A 17,747-nucleotide genomic window follows, 5' to 3' on the forward strand; every position below is an offset into this window, starting at 1 on the left:
TCGGCAAACTATATTTCGGTATTTCGACGTGCGCTATGAGCAGACCGACCGCCGAATTTTAACTCGGGCGAAATTTTCTCAAGTTCGTATGGTGAAATAAAATTCGTATAGCGAGGTGAAGATCTCACGATGTTTGACTTCGTAAGGTGAAAAAAATCGTATATCAGGGTAATCGTATCTCGAGGGTGCACTGTAGAACTAGTTTTTCGCGGAATTGACTGTTCGCGAAATCGCAAATTTTTATATCCATCGAGTATTTTCATCCTGTAGGGTATGTTGTATTTCGTTTAATTCGCTTCAAAGTCGTGATGTGGTAATAATACTTCAATTGATCACATATAGTATTAAAACAAATGCATTTTGTAAAAAAGTAAATAAATATTTCTAGATTGCTCTTTCGCTTTTATGTTAACGACAAGTGAATTTATGGATTAGTGATTAAAGAGGCTGTGCATAGGTAGAGTTGCTAATAATGATGCCGAATTGGTCACACTTACACTAAGTTAACCTTAAGTTGATATGTAAAACTTTTTTTTCAACTGGATATTTTTCGCGTTCACCCATAATTTCTACAGCCAGCATGTTCACTGTTACTACTTTCAAATATTAAGCTAATCGTAAGTCGAGGTTTGATTGTATGTTTAGTCGAATCGCATAAGCAGATGTTCAAATCAAGTGTTTTCAGAAGTCAGTTAGAAAACCAATGTTTGTTGTTAATTAGCACAGCTAAGTTGTTATTGTTGTTATTGTACAGCTAAGATTTTATTAATAAGGATGTCAAAAGTTAACTATGTTATTTGCGTATAAATGCATTACATTGATAGTAACATTAGACAAACTCAAATTATTTAAAATTGTTATGTAATCTGATTCTACCAATGTATAAAATGATGTTATTTTCTAGCAGAATCACTAATCAAATATATTTAATTCAGAAACAACCTTTTTTAGCGTTCTTCTAATAATAAACAGATGATTGCGCCTTCACTAGTCACTCATAAATGGGCTCAATTATAAAGCACTTTCCCCAACCAAGCGTCACATGTCAATCACAATTGCAAAACGTATGCGCTTGCATGCTCAGCCGTATGTGTGAAAACTTGGTAGTGCCAAACCTGATATTTAGTGTTAGACTCTTTATCGACATTTTAGAACAAGTCTACTAGAATTGAAATTTGTCAAAAGTATCTCGACAGCTCTATAAAACCTAATCTCGAATATTAATTATTTAAAGCTCAAAAGATGAAACAGTTAATCGACCAAAATATTGTTTTTGTATGCTTCCTAGGCCCGTATATCTATTATTTTAATTGTAGTCTGTATCACCTGATTTGGATCTTGTTGGGCTGTCAGCATCTCCAGACCTTGGTCTCAATGTTCGTCGCATAAGAGGTACTCCTGCAAGGGCGTCTCCAAGCAGTAAAGGTACTCCTGCAAGGGCGTCTCCAAGCAGTAAAGGTACTCCTGCAAGGGCGTCTCCAAGCAGTAAAGGTACTCCTGCAAGGGCGTCTCCGAGCAGTAAAGGTACTCCTGCAAGGGCGCCTCCAAGCAGTAAAGGTACTCCTGCAAGGGCGTCTCCAAGCGCTAGAGGTACTCCTGCAAGGGCGTCTCCAAGCAGTAAAGGTACTCCTGCAAGGGCGTCTCCAAGCACTAGAGGTACTCCTGCAAGGGCGTCTTCAAACACTAGAGTTACTCCTGCAAGGGCGTCTCCAAGCAGTAAAGGTACTCCTGCAATGGCGTCTCCAATCATTAAAGGTACTCCTGCAAGGGCCTCTCCAAGCAGTAAAGGTACTCCTGCAATGGCGTCTCTAAGCACTAGAGGTACTCCTGCAAGGGCGTCTCCAAGCACTAAAGGTACTCCTGCAAGGGCGTCTCCAATCATTAAAGGTACTCCTGCAAGGGCCTCTCCAAGCACTAGAGGTACTCCTGCAAGGGCGTCTCCAAGCACTAAAGGTACTCCTGCAAGGTCGTCTCCGATCAGTGGAAGTACTCGCGCTGAAGCATCCCGGAGGAGTCGAATGTCTCCAACCCTTGATAGGAGCACTCCACAGTCTCCAAATAAGCAAACAAGCACCTACTATTCCGGAATATTGAGAGGTGTTAATCAACAACAGGCTCGAAGTGTAATGACCCCTGGCCGCCAGCATGTGATCCATACAGACACCCCTAGACCAAAAACCCCTGACAGGTACATGTTGAAGCATTTTAATTTGTCAAGATAAAAGCATCTGCGTAATTTCATTATGTATTACATGTACCCACATTGTTTTTTTTTTCAACACTTGTGAAAGGTGAATGCACATCCTAACAAGGGCAGCACTGGTTTTGTTAGACAAGGAAAAGATACATTTTTGTCAAATTCGATTATTGCAACATTCTTTACTTGCGTAGTTCTTGGAACACTTTGAAAAATAGAGCGCCACCCTTTAATTGAAAGACATTTCTATTGGAACGTCACTTTGACATTTTTTGATTTTTATGAATCCATAATAGAAAGTGATCAGTAGAAAAGTGTCCACTAAATCGTACTAATAATAACTTGGTTCTATAACAATTAATTATTCAGTTGGTTCTGTTTGTATCGAAGGCCGTTTTCCAACTATAAAGCTTTTCGGCTTTTTTCATTAAAACTTTAAAAGCAACATCACAGAAATAATTACTAATTGTATCAGGCTAATAGTAGTTCCTTGTTTAATGCGGTCTGGATACATTGACGTATGTGAAAAACGGTTTAAAAATAGAGCGGCATGGTGTTAAAATATAGGTTTATGCTAGTTCTATAAATTTTCAAGCGAAAGAAATCTCAACGTTATTTCATTGTAGAGAAACTTAGTACAGTCAAACCTCTTCATGCGAAGTGATTCGTTGCAATGTTTTCTTTCTCAAAATCATCGTATGTTGTTTGCTTAATTATTTCTAGAGTTCAATAAACAGCAATAAATACTTTAAGTGATCACAAAGCAGGTTAAATCAAGTACTGTACAAACAAGTACATTATGTTAGCACTTTGAAACCTGACCCTGAGATAATTGGGGGAATTGTTCTCCCACATGATCTTAAACTCACGTATACTAAGCTGCGTTGTTGCGCCTCATTTCCAGCGCTTCCTGTTTAGGTGGGGTTAGGAAGTTTTAGTCACTTGGGCGTGGTTGGTTGTAAGTTCATTTTCAAAATTTTAAGTCGATTGGACTTAGTTTTTCAGATATCGCCTACAAACTGAGAGCAGTTCTAAGAACAAAAGATACACACTCTGTCAGACTTGGTGTACTCCAATCCTTGTTTCTTCAGTTATCTTTAAAACAACATCTTTAAAAGGGTGTAAAAAACTATTTGCACGGCTTGAATTCTTTTTTTTTCATTAGGTTTTGCAAGCTTGTAGCTTTAATAGGATATACAGCTCAAAAAGAATTGTGCTATTTCAAGTGCTTCACAGCCGATGGAAAGTTGTTAACTCTTTAGGTGCCATTTTCGCACTTCACCAAGGGTTACATGACCCGGATGCCATTTTCGCATTTTTTCAAAGTTGCACTGGCACAGAAACTATGAAACTGAACAACTGGTGAATGAGCATAATATGTTTCAAAATATCTACAAACTTGATATATTCATGGCCGAAACATATTTAAACTGCTCATGAAGCAGTTTTAAACAGTCACTGTACTTTTCGGACTATAAACCGCACCCTTATATAAGCCGCATCTGCTTTATTTTCCAAAAAACAATAATAAAACAATACATAGGCGGCACCTTTGTTATAGGCCGCAGAACTCAGGACGGTGCTTTTTAAGGCGGCAGCAACATTGTTGTTTAAACGGAACAGTGTCTAACTGTTTTGTATTAACTGACGCTTTTTAACCTAGTGCCTAACGGAACAGTACCGTTAGGCATTGTTTCGTATTTTCTTTCACCGCTGGAGGTCCACTAACCAGAGAGTCTGGTTAATGCGCCCTAGCGGTGAAAGAAAAAACCACAGAATAGCCGCGCCCTTATATAAGCCGCATGGCTCAACTCATCAGAAAAAAGTAGCGGCTAATAGTCCGAAAAGTGCGGTACACGTATTTCATTCGTAGTGAGAAAAAAACGAATAACAGCAAAATAATAGACATTTCATGGCGATGTTTCAAACTGTTTCTAAATATTAATAAAAGACTTTGAAAACCTTGTCATAGCTATATCAACCTAAGTTCCATCACACTATAAATCTCTGTACATCTGTAAAGTATTAATAGGAAACGTTATATTTGTTGGCCATGACTGATCTAACCCCAGGGCTGATACTCATCCCTAAAAGGCCCATTAGGTTCGGCCCAAAATCACGTTTTAGGGGGGGTTTTCAGACCATGAGGCACTGTCAGTGAATTTGCTACTTTAGGGGTGGTTTCCACAGCCAAGCCAGTAAAAGGGCCCATACTCATTGAGGTTTTATTCAGCCAAAGTAATACCAAAAAATTGCACCGAAATTCCCGTCTTCATTTTAATACAAATCGCATTAGAATCTGCATGCTTGCTGACGGGAAACAAATGGAAAAGAGACAGTCGACACTGAATCATCTTAGCAACTCTTTAGCCATATACTCAGAACGAATGATATGCTATTTCTTTCATTGATATTTACTATGTTTTCCTTTGTAAATTAAAATGATGATTTGATGGTTGATGTTTGGAATCAGTTTTATTAACCCTTTTTGCAGGCTTAGTGACATTTTGTCGTTTTGCGATACTGATGCTAGTCGGCAGAGCAACTATTATGTCGCCACACGAATGGTTTTTATAAATTGATTTATGGTTAGCTAATTGCCTGTTTTTGTTTAATTTTTTACTAATAGTAAACTACAATATATCAGTCTCTGTTAGCAACAAAAAATAAGCCGTTTGCAGAAAAAAAACGATCGTTTTTGCAATACTAAACAAACAAAAAATTCGAAATAAAAACGTATCTAAATAAAATTGGGAATTTTGTTTGTAGGTTTTTTCTGCTTTATTAATGCATGAATCATATTGGATGTTTAGCAGGGCTTAGAACCTGGGCGTCCTTTAGAAAACTCCCAGTGTTTAGGGGGTGTATTTCAAATTGACCAACCAGGTGATTGGGGGTACAATATCCAAATTCAAATTGACCAACCAGGTGATTGGGGGTACAATATCCAAGTCTGGGCCTATCCAGGTGGGTGTTTCTTTCAGAGTATCAGCCCTGGGGATCTAACCAATAGAAAAATGATGTTTTGCAAAACTCAATGAACTGAAACCTTTTGTTTCTATAAAAAAAGACTTAAATTTTATATGGTGTTTTCGTTTTAACGTTGTTAACATGTCTATTAGTTTAAATTCAAAACCTTTCTGTGTTGGAGCAATTATAATTTGTCATTCATTTTAGGAGGTTTCTGCTATCGATAATTATATTTTGGACGATACAAATGTATTTATTAGTCGATGTTACATTTTTCCAGGGTTCCACTTCCAGTTTGTTTTATATTCAAATTTGTTATATAACTTTGCATTAATTTATTCTATATTCTATTCTTTATTTCCAAACTGAGTTCATGTTATCTTAACATTTCTAACAGCAAAATAAAATGGCCAGCATTCATGCAATATGAACTAGAGCTCCAACAGCTGTATTTTCATTTCATAAAACACTCTTTTTTGTACTCAGCATTATCTAGTTTGTTATAAGGTTACCTTGTTAGGTACTATTGGTCATGTTCTGTTGTTGAAAGGGTTCCGATGGTATATTGTTAGTTTGGGCTAACTAGAGAAAGTAATAACAGAGCAAAAACTAAAACCAAATGTCATGTTTTTGAGTGCAACACCCGCAGCTCTGAGGCATTTGGCGCTATGAGTTATGTGGTGATCAAAGGGTTAATGCGGTCTAGGATCAAAGGAGTTAAGCCTGGTTCCCATATACATCGCAAAGCACCGGCAACAGCACCGCGGGCTATTAGCGGTGAAATGGCAACCTACGCACCGAGGACTGTCGTAGTTGCCTGCGGCAACGCAATAGTTTAGCGCTGTTCAAATTTCTCATAAGGCCACAGGCAACACCTTCCCGAAATACACTGTACGGGTGAAGGTCACCATTATAGTAACGGCATGGTGAGCGAACATTTTATTTGATGACGCGATTATGTTTAGCAATGCGGCTCATATGTGAACATATGACGCCGAGCCTAACGTCGCAAACGTTTTGCTGCGCAAGTTACCGCCGGAGTATCGCAATCGATATGGGAACCAGGCTTTACTCGTATGTATAAGGCTAGCCTTAAATTAAGGGTTAAACAATGTAAATATGCATAAATAACCATAAATGCGCAGAGCAATAATGCCAGTGCCAACAAAACTTAACCCAAATTCATACTTTTAGTTCAAAGAAGAAAAGTGAAATGTCCGTAGAGAAAATAGTGGCCCCACCATTGGATTTCAAGAAAATGATTGCGTTGCGAGCAATTCATGGCAAGTCTGCTACCCCTGTCCTGCCTAAAAGAACTATAACACCAAGGTATTTCTTTCATCCACTGTTTGTGTGCTGTCAGTCGTCACAGCGTGCTTCATCACAGTCCTTGACTAGCTTATCAATTCACCTCATTGGATTTATGGCGCCCATGAATGATAATCATATATGAGCTTATGGTTGGTGAGCTGTGCTCCTGCCTAATAATTTTGTATTAGCCTTATTTCGCTTTTAGATCTTCAAGCAAAAAGGTGCCTTTTAAAAAGACTTGGGCCGAAATAGTAAAAACAGGAAAAAGAAAATCGGGCGCTGGTTTGAAGAAAGTTTCTGTTGCTCCCAAGAGGAAGTCTGTTAGCAAGGTCATCAAAAAAACAGCCTCGAAAAGGGTAGAGCACTGTTATTAGTCTTTATGATTAGCTGTGGCTTGCTTGCTGATTACTTTCATTGCTCGTTTCAAAACTCAACACTTCTTTAGCCAAAACATGGTTGATTTGTAGAAGTCAGTTAGCAAAGCGAGGCCTATGGCTGCTCGACTCGTAGGTGGTGTGCAGTCAACTGGGCATGTCGATTCACCAGAGACCATTGTGATTGGAAGGAGGCGGAGGAGTGCTGTCAAGCCAAGCGCTTCCGTTAAGGATAATGATCTATACGACGATCTTCCACCCACACCCGCTGCCCCAACCATGATGTTCGTGTCACCCATGACAAGTCAAAAAAAGAAGAGTCGAAAATCTCCTTTGAGTAGACATTCTTCTGCCAGTCCTAATCTAACAGGTCTCCGAAAGATGCTTAATGTGCCCAAGTTTAGGAAAAGTGTTCAGTACACGGGTGTTCGAGAGCTGCTCACAACTACTAGGTGAATACATTAGCGCAATACACTCAAACGTCTACTTATAATCGCCTTGGCATATGAGTTTTTCATTGTATGACATGAACTTCAAATAATTTATTTCACCCCTAAAATAATTTCTAACTTACATTTGAAGTGTAACAAAACCATTGCAGTTGTATATAAGTTGAGTTAGTTTACAGTTCACTTAGTTGTATATAAGTTGAGTTAGTTTACAGTTCACTTAGTTGTATAGTAGTTGAGTTAGTTTACAGTTCACTTAGTTTTATATAAGTTGAGTTAGTTTACAGTTCACTTAGTTGTATATAAGTTGAGTTAGTTTACAGTTCACTTAGTTGTATATAAGTTGAGTTAGTTTACAGTTCACTTAGTTGTGTATAAGTTGAGTTAGTTTACAGTTCACTTAGTTGTATATAAGTTGAGTTAGTTTACAGTTCACTTAGTTGTATATAAGTTGAGTTAGTTTACAGTTCACTTAGTTGTATATAAGTTGAGTTAGTTTACAGTTCACTTAGTTGTATATAAGTTGAGTTAGTTTACAGTTCACTTAGTTGTATATAAGTTGAGTTAGTTTACAGTTCACTTAGTTGTATATAAGTTGAGTTAGTTTACAGTTCACTTAGTTGTATATAAGTTGAGTTAGTTTACAGTTCACTTAGTTGTATATAAGTTGAGTTAGTTTACAGTTCACTTAGTTGTGTATAAGTTGAGTTAGTTTACAGTTCACTTAGTTGTATATAAGTTGAGTTAGTTTACAGTTCACTTAGTTGTATATAAGTTGAGTTAGTTTACAGTTCACTTAGTTGTATATAAGTTGAGTTAGTTTACAGTTCACTTAGTTGTATATAAGTTGAGTTAGTTTACAGTTCACTTAGTTGCATATAAGTTGAGTTAGTTTACAGTTCACTTAGTTGTATATAAGTTGAGTTAGTTTACAGTTCACTTAGTTGTATATAAGTTGAGTTAGTTTACAGTTCACTTAGTTGTATATAAGTTGAGTTAGTTTACAGTTCACTTAGTTGTATATAAGTTGAGTTAGTTTACAGTTCACTTAGTTGTATATAAGTTGAGTTAGTTTACAGTTCACTTAGTTGTGTATAAGTTGAGTTAGTTTACAGTTCACTTAGTTGCATATAAGTTGAGTTAGTTTACAGTTCACTTAGTTGGAATTTGAGTGAGTTACACTGCATATCTTCATCTCTACATCCATATCGCCAGGTCTATGCTTTTATCCTTCCGCCGCTACAATAAAGTAAAACAATATTTTTATTAGTTTTCCATTCATTTGTTCATTTCTTTTATTGCTGTGCATATTATTTATTTGCAGTATGTATTAAGGACAATTTTTTGACTTGGGAAACGAATTAAACACACTGCAGTGTATTCTTAAGGAATTTTTGATACATATTGGTTTCAGATCGATGATTTTCTCAACATTGTAACTACTAATGAATTCTATAGTTGAGTTGTTTTTTTCAAAATCATTTGTCGACAAGGAGCACTGACTGGAGCAACGTTGGTTAATTCACTAGTAATGTAATTGTTAGATAGTGTATTCGTTTACCAACCTTGCGTTTTTGTTGATAATTCGCGGGTCAAGTGATGAACTTTTGATGTCAGTCAAATGTCTCAATAATTTCTGGCTCGCTCTATTATTTGATGCAATCACAAGTTAATAGAATCTTAGCATAAAATAAGATTGTGTGTGTTATGTTGACGTAGTCATCTTGTCGGCATATTTTATTGACACCTTTTTTATTCGTTGTTGTTACTGAGACAATATTTTTACATGTCGGTAAATTTTGTATTGTTACTTATACTTACTTATGGTTACTTATACGTACTGTTTCATATGTTTACATTTGTTCGGTTCAAACCAAACACCGCATGCTACAGTACAAATAGTTTATTACGCGCAAAATAGAAATAAAGTAGGCGTTCCCTCAACAAAATTAATCCGATTCTGAGAACGTTTACTTTATAGGTATTTTACGTTATACAAACAGTAAAATACATGTAACTTGCCTAATCCATTCCAAAATCTTTCCAAGCTCCCCTTTGGCCATGCAACAAAGAAAAACTTGACGGAAAATATTTAATGTGTGGGCTGAACCGTAACTGCAGTATTATTTGTTTGCATCGACAACTCTTTTTCTTTTTATGATCAATCTCACTTGTTTTATAGACCATGATTGTACGGATGTTTTTATAGACCATGATTGTACGGATGTTTTTATAGACCATGATTGTGTGGATGTTTTTATAGACCATGATTGTGTGGATGTTTTTATAGACCATGATTGTACGAATGTTTTTATAGACCATGATTGTACGGATGATTGTTTATAGACCATGATTGTACGAATGTTTTTATAGACCATGATTGTACGGATGTTTTTATAGACCATGATTGTACGGATGATTGTTTATAGACCATGATTGTACGGATGATTGTTTATAGACCATGATTGTACGAATGTTTTTATAGACCATGATTGTACGGATGATTGTTTATAGACCATGATTGTACGAATGTTTTTATAGACCATGATTGCACGGATGTTTTTATAGACCATGATTGTACGGATGATTGTTTATAGACCATGATTGTACGGATGATTGTTTATAGACCATGATTGTACGGATGATTGTTTATAGACCATGATTGTACGGATGATTGTTTATAGACCATGATTGTACGAATGTTTTTATAGACCATGATTGTACGGATGATTGTTTATAGACCATGATTGTGTGGATGATTATTATAGACCATGATTGTACGGATGATTGTGGTAATTCTAAAGTAAGTTGATGAAGAGCGCACATCTTTGACGTTCATTTACAACGATTTGCTTATTTATCTAAACAGTAACTTGTACTCTTCAAAGTAAAACTAATAACAAATATTTTATATGTTTGCAATAAAGCAAAACGACAAATATTTTTACTATAAAAATTGGTACTACCTGTTCACGGTTTATCTGTATACAGGGGTCAAGGTTAGAATAAAAGATAACTTTCAACGATACTCCAACTTGTGACATTCAGATTAATAGATCGATGCTGTAACATCTGCACCAATCGATTTCCTTCAAGTATTTATGAACAATTGCGCAGCTACTTATTTTGTTTTGTAGACACGCCGGGCGATCTATTACAATGAACTAAAATGTCACCAAAGTTGCGTATCGCATATATGCAATGAGATAGATTAATATTCAAATCGCATTTGAGAACTTTCCCGATATGACACTTTACGTTATATAGAATTTTTTTACATAGTACTAAGCAAAAACTTTACATAAATTCTTTACGTTATTTGAAATTCACGTTATAGGAGCGTCTACTGTATAGAAGATGAACAGAAGTAATTAAAAATATGTGGTTGCAAAAATGCCAAAACACTAAAATTCAAACGCTTTCGTCATTGGTGTTTTGCGAACCATGACCGACATGAATGTGTTTTCACAGATGGCAGCTAATGGGCGCATAGACGCTCATTTACCTACTGATCAAATGGTTGCAAAATTGATTTCATTGGTCATGTAGCCTACTAAACATTTGGGAAGTCAAACAATTCAAAATCAACTACGACACATTTTATTATCTTGATTGTTTTAGCCAAACGAAATATTTGAAAACAATAACGGCTATCCTAATCAAAATAAGCGCCAATTTTTTAAGGATTATTCACCTGGTATTAGTTGGAGTTTGAATTTGCTTATTGTGTATCGATGATTTCAGATCTCGGAGGAGTAAGGTTACCAAGATGGATGGTGTACGAGAATTGTTGCAAGAGAAGAAACCTGAGCGATCACCCAGGCTGGCAGGAGTTCGGGAGATGATGAAGACACCAAAACACCCTGAGCGATCACCCAGGCTGGCAGGAGTTCGGGAGATGATGAAGACACCGAAACAACCTGATCGATCACCCAGGCTGGCAGGAGTTCGGGAGATGATGAAAACACCAAAACAACCTGAGCGATCACCCAGGCTGGCAGGAGTTCGGGAGATGATGAAGACACCGAAACAGCCTGAGCGATCACCCAGGCTGACAGGAGTTCGGGAGATGTTGAAGACACCAAAACAAAACCAATCTCTGCAGTTCACAGGTAACAGAGATATTAGACTGTTTTGTGATATTAATTAATAGTGTAATTTGTACTGTTTAGGCTATCAGCCAAGATATAAAAAGTGCTTAGTTTCTTTATTTCGTGGCCACCTCCTTTCAGATGGAAGATCCCTTCAATTTACATATCCTAACTCAAGTACGTAGATTTCAAATCTGATGAGTGACTCTGGATTTGATTCCCATTTCTTTGTAAAACCAAATTTGTATATAAATCCGTAGTTATCTCTACCTAATATATGAACATATGTTATTTCCTGGGCCAAATAGCAATAAAAATACAAGTTATTGCAAAATAGACATTTATTATCATCTCCAAACCTCCAATAGAAACTCTGTACCTGACATGAATAAAAAAAAACTTCGCATAACTTCACACGAATACTGATATCATTTAGAGTTATTCACTTGCACTGATATTTGCATGGCTTGAGTGTCGACAGTTTATGCTTATGCTGGTATCGGTCTCAGATATGGAGGTAGGACTGTCACTTATGTTGGTGTCCTATCTAATAAAGATGTCATATTTGGCGGATATGCACCTATTTCTGATCCAGAATCCTCCGCAGAGGAGCTGTCGCTCAGTATTGACTACCGAAACACCCATTTTCGCATCTTTACAGTAGACGATCTCCCTCTCATTGCATCTCATGGACTTTTCAAAATTGAGGTTATCCTACTTCTGCACAAGCTTGGACTTGATCTGCCGATTTCTAAAACAGTAAATGTAACTGTGTGCAAATTAATTTCCCTTCCCAAAACCCTATGGCTCTCATTCATCACTTGATAAACCTGCAACTTTTGAAATAATACACATAAGCTAGTTCGAGACAAGCACACAAAATATCCGACTATCAGCTTATTACTGAATGTAACTGGATATGGACTTCTGGTCTCACCTTTCATGATTAGTCTCACTGTACTTATTGAACAGTTTGATGACATCCCTTATAGTCATGAACGTATTTTCTGACATCAGTCTCTGTTCAATTTCTAAGCAAAACTCTTGAGGCAGCTGATTACTTTCTTCTCCCATATCATGCTGCTGAGTATTAATGCTAAACAAAAAAAGGTAATGTGAGAATTATATTACGATGTCAATAACACATCAAATCATATGATTTGCGAGCCAGTCATATTCAGTGAACATTACCATCCTTTAACCCATGATAATAATAAGACCACAGCACACCCCACCAAATATTTCAATGGTCCCATGAATGGCACTAAATCATGCAGTTCTCTAAATCGTTATTTGAATAGAAATATGGAAACTGATAGATTGTGATTTGTTAGCAGGTTAATGTTATTCACAATCATCACAAACACAAAATTGATCTCGCACAGTGACATATAATTTACCTGCATGCTTAATTCATGCTGAAAGACAAAAATTATCAATTACAACGTAACACCTTCTGGTTACCATAGATTCATTTTACAAGAAAAGACTTGACAATCAAATGGAATGATACATAAAATCAATACAACATCGTTCAAGTTTTACCAGATTTAAGCTTTGTCATGCACATTTTATTGAACTTGAATGGGCTGTGTGAAATCTGCCATACCGTTTTCTTTCAGCAGCGGAGATGTAGGTATAATCTCTGGCAGTTCTTGTGATAATGCATCTCCGAAGCAATAGGATCTTTGACAAAGTGCATGTTGCTCCAACCACCAATGAATCTCCTTTTTCTCTAGCACAGTTGTTTGTTAAGTTCCATCCATTGCTGGACATAATTCTGTAGCACTGAGGCTGAATAGTCAGTTAAATTAATTTAACTTTTGATGGCATCTTTTGTGCCTTCAAAGCGAGCCACACAAGCCATCATAGACAAACAACATAGATCAATATCATCATGCTTAGAGTTCTGTAATGTGATAACTTGACTCGGCTGACCTGTCCCAATTATAGAATGAAATCTAATTGGTTGAGAAGAAAAAAATAACCAACAAAAACGATCGTTTTGAGAGAAAACAACTCCTTATTCATGAGATTTGTTTCATCAATTTGGCATAGACCTGGGAATCCTACATTCAGTCACTCATCAGATTCATAATCAGCACCCTCAAAATACCCTGTAGGGAAAGTTTCATCCATCTTAAAGAAGGTGGTCAGAACTTGCAAGATAAATTGGCTTGGCTGATAGCCTAATTCAATCTCAAGGCTGGCTGGTGAAATTTGCTGACGAATCTGTCAGCACTGCTTCTGACATTAGGGTATTCGCGTGTATTAGGAGCGCATGATATTTTTATGCTCGACGCTTCTGCAGTATGTTTTCAAATAAAATCCCAAAGAGGTTGGTCCAATTATAGTAAAAAAAATAATTCCACGAAATTCAGAATAAAATTCGTTTAAAAAATAAAATTATTAATAAGGAATACTAGAAAACTAAGTAGATCACCTCTATATATATATATATCAAGGTTTACGTTAGCTATTACTTATAGCCACAGAGAGCGTTCATTTTTACTTTTTAGTAGTTTTTATTATTTTCAAATCCATTTGTTTGCTAGTTTTAAGTAAACTGTGTAACTAATTATAGTAGACGCTCCTATGATGTATACCTCCTCTAGCGTAAATTCCACATAACGTAAAGAATTTATGTGAAGTTTTTGCTTACTAGTATGGAAAAAATTCCATTTGATGTAAATCGTCAAATCGGGCGAGTATTCAAATTCGATTTGAATGTTACTCAATCTCGTCGGACTTGCGAGAGAAAAACGATGTGCGTATGAAGCTATATCTATTATATATATAATAGATATTTATATATAATATGTATTATATATAATATGTATTATATATAATATGTATTATATATAAAGATATATATTATAACACTTTATAGATATACATCTTTGCATATATAAAGTTATATACATATATATATATACAACTTTCGCGACATTTTAGTTCGTCGGGATACATCGTCAGATGTGTCGACAAAAAATAGAATAGTTGCTGCACAATTTTTCATAAATACAAAGACGATCGATTGGTGCAGGTGTTACAGTGTGCCACATCTGCACCCCTGGGTACAGATGGACGACGAATAGGTAATACCGCTTTTTGTAGGAAAAAAATTTTGCTGTTTTACTTTATTGTAGACGTATAAAATATTTGTTATTAGTTTTATTTTGCAGAATAGACTTTGCTGTTTAAAAGTACGAAGCAAAAACTTCACATAAATTCTTTACGTTATTTGCTGATTAGCAGTATAGATCTACTGTATTAGCAGATTAACTAATTAGCCAGAAAACTGCGCAATGTTCAAACACTCACTAATTAAAGTTGGAAACTGAATATATGCTCTGATCACAGTCCAGCTCAACAGACTGGAGTAGATTCAACCATGAAATAAAATACAAGCAGTGTTAAGGTCTCACATATCCAATTTATAGATTTTTGTTTGCGCCAAATTTCTTAACATACTTTGGTGGCAGTCTCGACGTGCGTTTCAAAAAGTCTTATTACATAATTTTTATGTTTTTGCAACGACAATGATCATGATATTGCCTCATACTAGTTGTGAAGTTTGAAAACATTATTCTGTAGGATTAGACATATAAACCATTATTTATCTTAAACCATATCAGTAGTATGACTAGCTTTTTAATCGACGCAGGTCATACCATATCAATCCTTTTATGATTGTTTTGACATATAGTAATACATCTGGAAAAAAGGTGATAAATTTGGGAGTCTATCAAGCAGACATTTTTTGGTTAAACGCCTCCCAACATTCCTCAAATAATGTGATTCTAAGTGGCAAATTTTTATGAAAAAGAATATCGGATACATCATTGATAGCTAAGTGGCCAGATTCATACCAAGTGCTCCTCCTTAGCTACATCTACATTCTTTTACCAATTTCTGTATTCAGGGATTGCAGAACTTATGAGAGAATACAAAGAAAGGCTCTCTGAAGACCTGTCCTATTTGGAGAATCTCTTCAAAGAAGCATCACATGAAACCACTAAAGTCGCCATTACCAAGTCTACGTCGGCAGCGAAAGAACGATCTGCCATGTCTCAACCTAAAGAGAAGAAACAGACACCATTGCAAACACCAGCAGCAAAGCTAGGTGAACAGGTTGCTGCAATTTCTCTCGCTTCTCAAAAGTCATCTGCCCAAGCTGTAACTTCGTTAAAAAAGTCTAGAAGAGCAAAGGCAGGTGGCATTCCCACTAACATAAATGACTCTCCTAAGAAAACTGAAACACCAGCAAAGAGAAGCAAACGGGCTGTTGTAGGGTCTCCTCCGGTCAAAGCTGCAACTCCGACAAAAAGAGGTAATAGAGCAAAAATGGCGGCCTCCTCCCCTAACATGACTGATTCTGCAAAGAAAACTGAAACACCAGCAAAGAGAAGCAGACGGGCTGCTGTAATGTCTGCCTCGCCTTCGAAATCTTCTCCAGTCAAAGTTGCAGCCCCATTAGAAAAGAGTAGAAAAGCTAAGGTGGCGGCCTCTTTCCCTAGCATGGCTGATTCTGCAAAGAAAACTAAAACACCAGCCAAGAGAAGCAGACGCGCTGCTGTAATGTCTGCCTCTCCTTTAAAATCTTCTCCTATCAAAGCTGCAACTCCTTTAAAAAGGAGTAGAAGAGCTAAGGTGGCAGCCGCTTCCCCTATCACGGCTGATCCTCCCAAGAAAATTAAAACACCAGCAAAGAGAAGCAGACGAGCTGCAGTAATTTCTGTCTCTCCTTTAAAATCTTCTCCAGTCAAAGCTGCAACTCCCTTAAAAAGGAATAGAACAGCTAAGGTGGCAGCCACTTCCCCTATCGTGGCTGATTCTGCAAAGAAAACTAAAACACCAGCCAAGAGAAGCAGACGCGCTGCTGTAATGTCTGACTCTCCTTTAAAATCTTCTCCTATCAAAGCTGCAACTCCTTTAAAAAGGAGTAGAAGAGCTAAGGTGGCAGCCGCTTCCCCTATCATAGTTGATTCTCCTAAGAAAACTAAAACACCAGCCAAGAGAAGCAGACGGGCTGCAGTAATGTCTGTCTCTCCTTTAAAATCTTCTCCAGTCAAAGCTGCAACTCCCTTAAAAAGGAATAGAACAGCTAAGGTGGCAGCCACTTCCCCTATCGTGGCTGATTCTGCAAAGAAAACTAAAACACCAGCCAAGAGAAGCAGACGCGCTGCTGTAATGTCTGACTCTCCTTTAAAATCTTCTCCTATCAAAGCTGCAACTCCTTTAAAAAGGAGTAGAAGAGCTAAGGTGGCAGCCGCTTCCCCTATCTTGGCTGATTCTGCAAAGAAAACTAAAACACCAGCCAAGAGAAGCAGACACGCTGCTGTAATGTCTGCCTCTCCTTTAAAATCTTCTATCAAAGCTACAACTCCTTTAAAAAGGAGTAGAAGAGCTAAGGTGGCAGCAACTTCTCCTATCATGGCTGATTCTCCTAAGAAAACTAAAACACCAGCAAAAGGAAGCAGACGGGCTGCTGTAATGTCTTCTTCAGTCAAAGCTACAACTCCAAAAAAAAGAAGTAGACAACCTGTTGATATTTCTAGCTCTCTTCAGAAGTCATCGTCAATCCAGGCTGCAGCTCCGGTAAAAAAAAATGGGCGACATAAAGCAATTTCTCCTAAAATGACCATATCAGCCAACAAGGTTTCTCAGCCTGTAGCTAAAAGAATAACTCGCTCTCGTAAATTGTAAACCTGTCATCGTACTTTAGTGATGTTATTTCTGTTACTACATGTGTACATTAGTATCCAGATATTTATCGGTTTGATGAAATAATGTAATTTTTTTGGGATCATTCTCACTCATAATTCCACTGTTCTATATTATGGTATATATTTTAATAGTTAGCATGCATTGCGTCTTTTAGGCATCTATATCATTCCTACATATAGGTGAATCCAAATTAGTTTACATGTTTATTGACAATGTATAATCTCATTTTTAGAGAGTTAATTCTTTTAACTCGTATCATATTTGATATATTTTATTTGTGTTCAAGTAATAAATAGGTAGTTGTATCATTGTAATATATATCATTCACAAACAACCTTTAATTCCTTAAAAATTCCAGGAAGAGTTCCAATACTATCATCGTGCTTGATGCTGATAATGAGATTTTTAGTTTTTCCAGAATTCCAGTTTCTTAAATGCTTCGAAAATTGGCTAATCCCCTGCATGATCTTGAAATCTTTCACACTCGTGCTATCAGAAGGCCTCAAAGCTCTCACAAAAATGCAAGTGAATATTTGAATACTGCAAGCGTTTAAAAGGTCTCAGCAACTAAGTTTATATAGGCTTTGTATACATCAAGCTAGCTGATCAAGAACTGTTATTACTG

The 17,747-nt window shown here is 36.7% G+C and overlaps 1 protein-coding gene across 1 annotated transcript in view; it reads left to right on the forward strand.

Annotated features, from left to right (window-relative positions):
* LOC137386111 (nascent polypeptide-associated complex subunit alpha, muscle-specific form-like) overlaps positions 1–17,456 on the forward strand; it is an 81,858-nt gene extending 64,402 nt beyond the window's left edge. The window contains exons 11-16 of the mRNA XM_068072811.1: positions 1,317–2,188; positions 6,362–6,496; positions 6,684–6,834; positions 6,946–7,304; positions 11,046–11,413; positions 15,318–17,456. Coding sequence (XP_067928912.1) covers positions 1,317–2,188; positions 6,362–6,496; positions 6,684–6,834; positions 6,946–7,304; positions 11,046–11,413; positions 15,318–17,101 — 3,669 coding nt within the window. The 3' untranslated portion in view covers positions 17,102–17,456. The remainder of the gene's footprint in view (positions 1–1,316; positions 2,189–6,361; positions 6,497–6,683; positions 6,835–6,945; positions 7,305–11,045; positions 11,414–15,317) is intronic.
* Positions 17,457–17,747: the final 291 nt, after the last annotated feature.

Source organism: Watersipora subatra, chromosome 1, assembly GCF_963576615.1.
Source record: "Watersipora subatra chromosome 1, tzWatSuba1.1, whole genome shotgun sequence".
NCBI lineage: Eukaryota > Metazoa > Bryozoa > Gymnolaemata > Cheilostomatida > Watersiporidae > Watersipora > Watersipora subatra.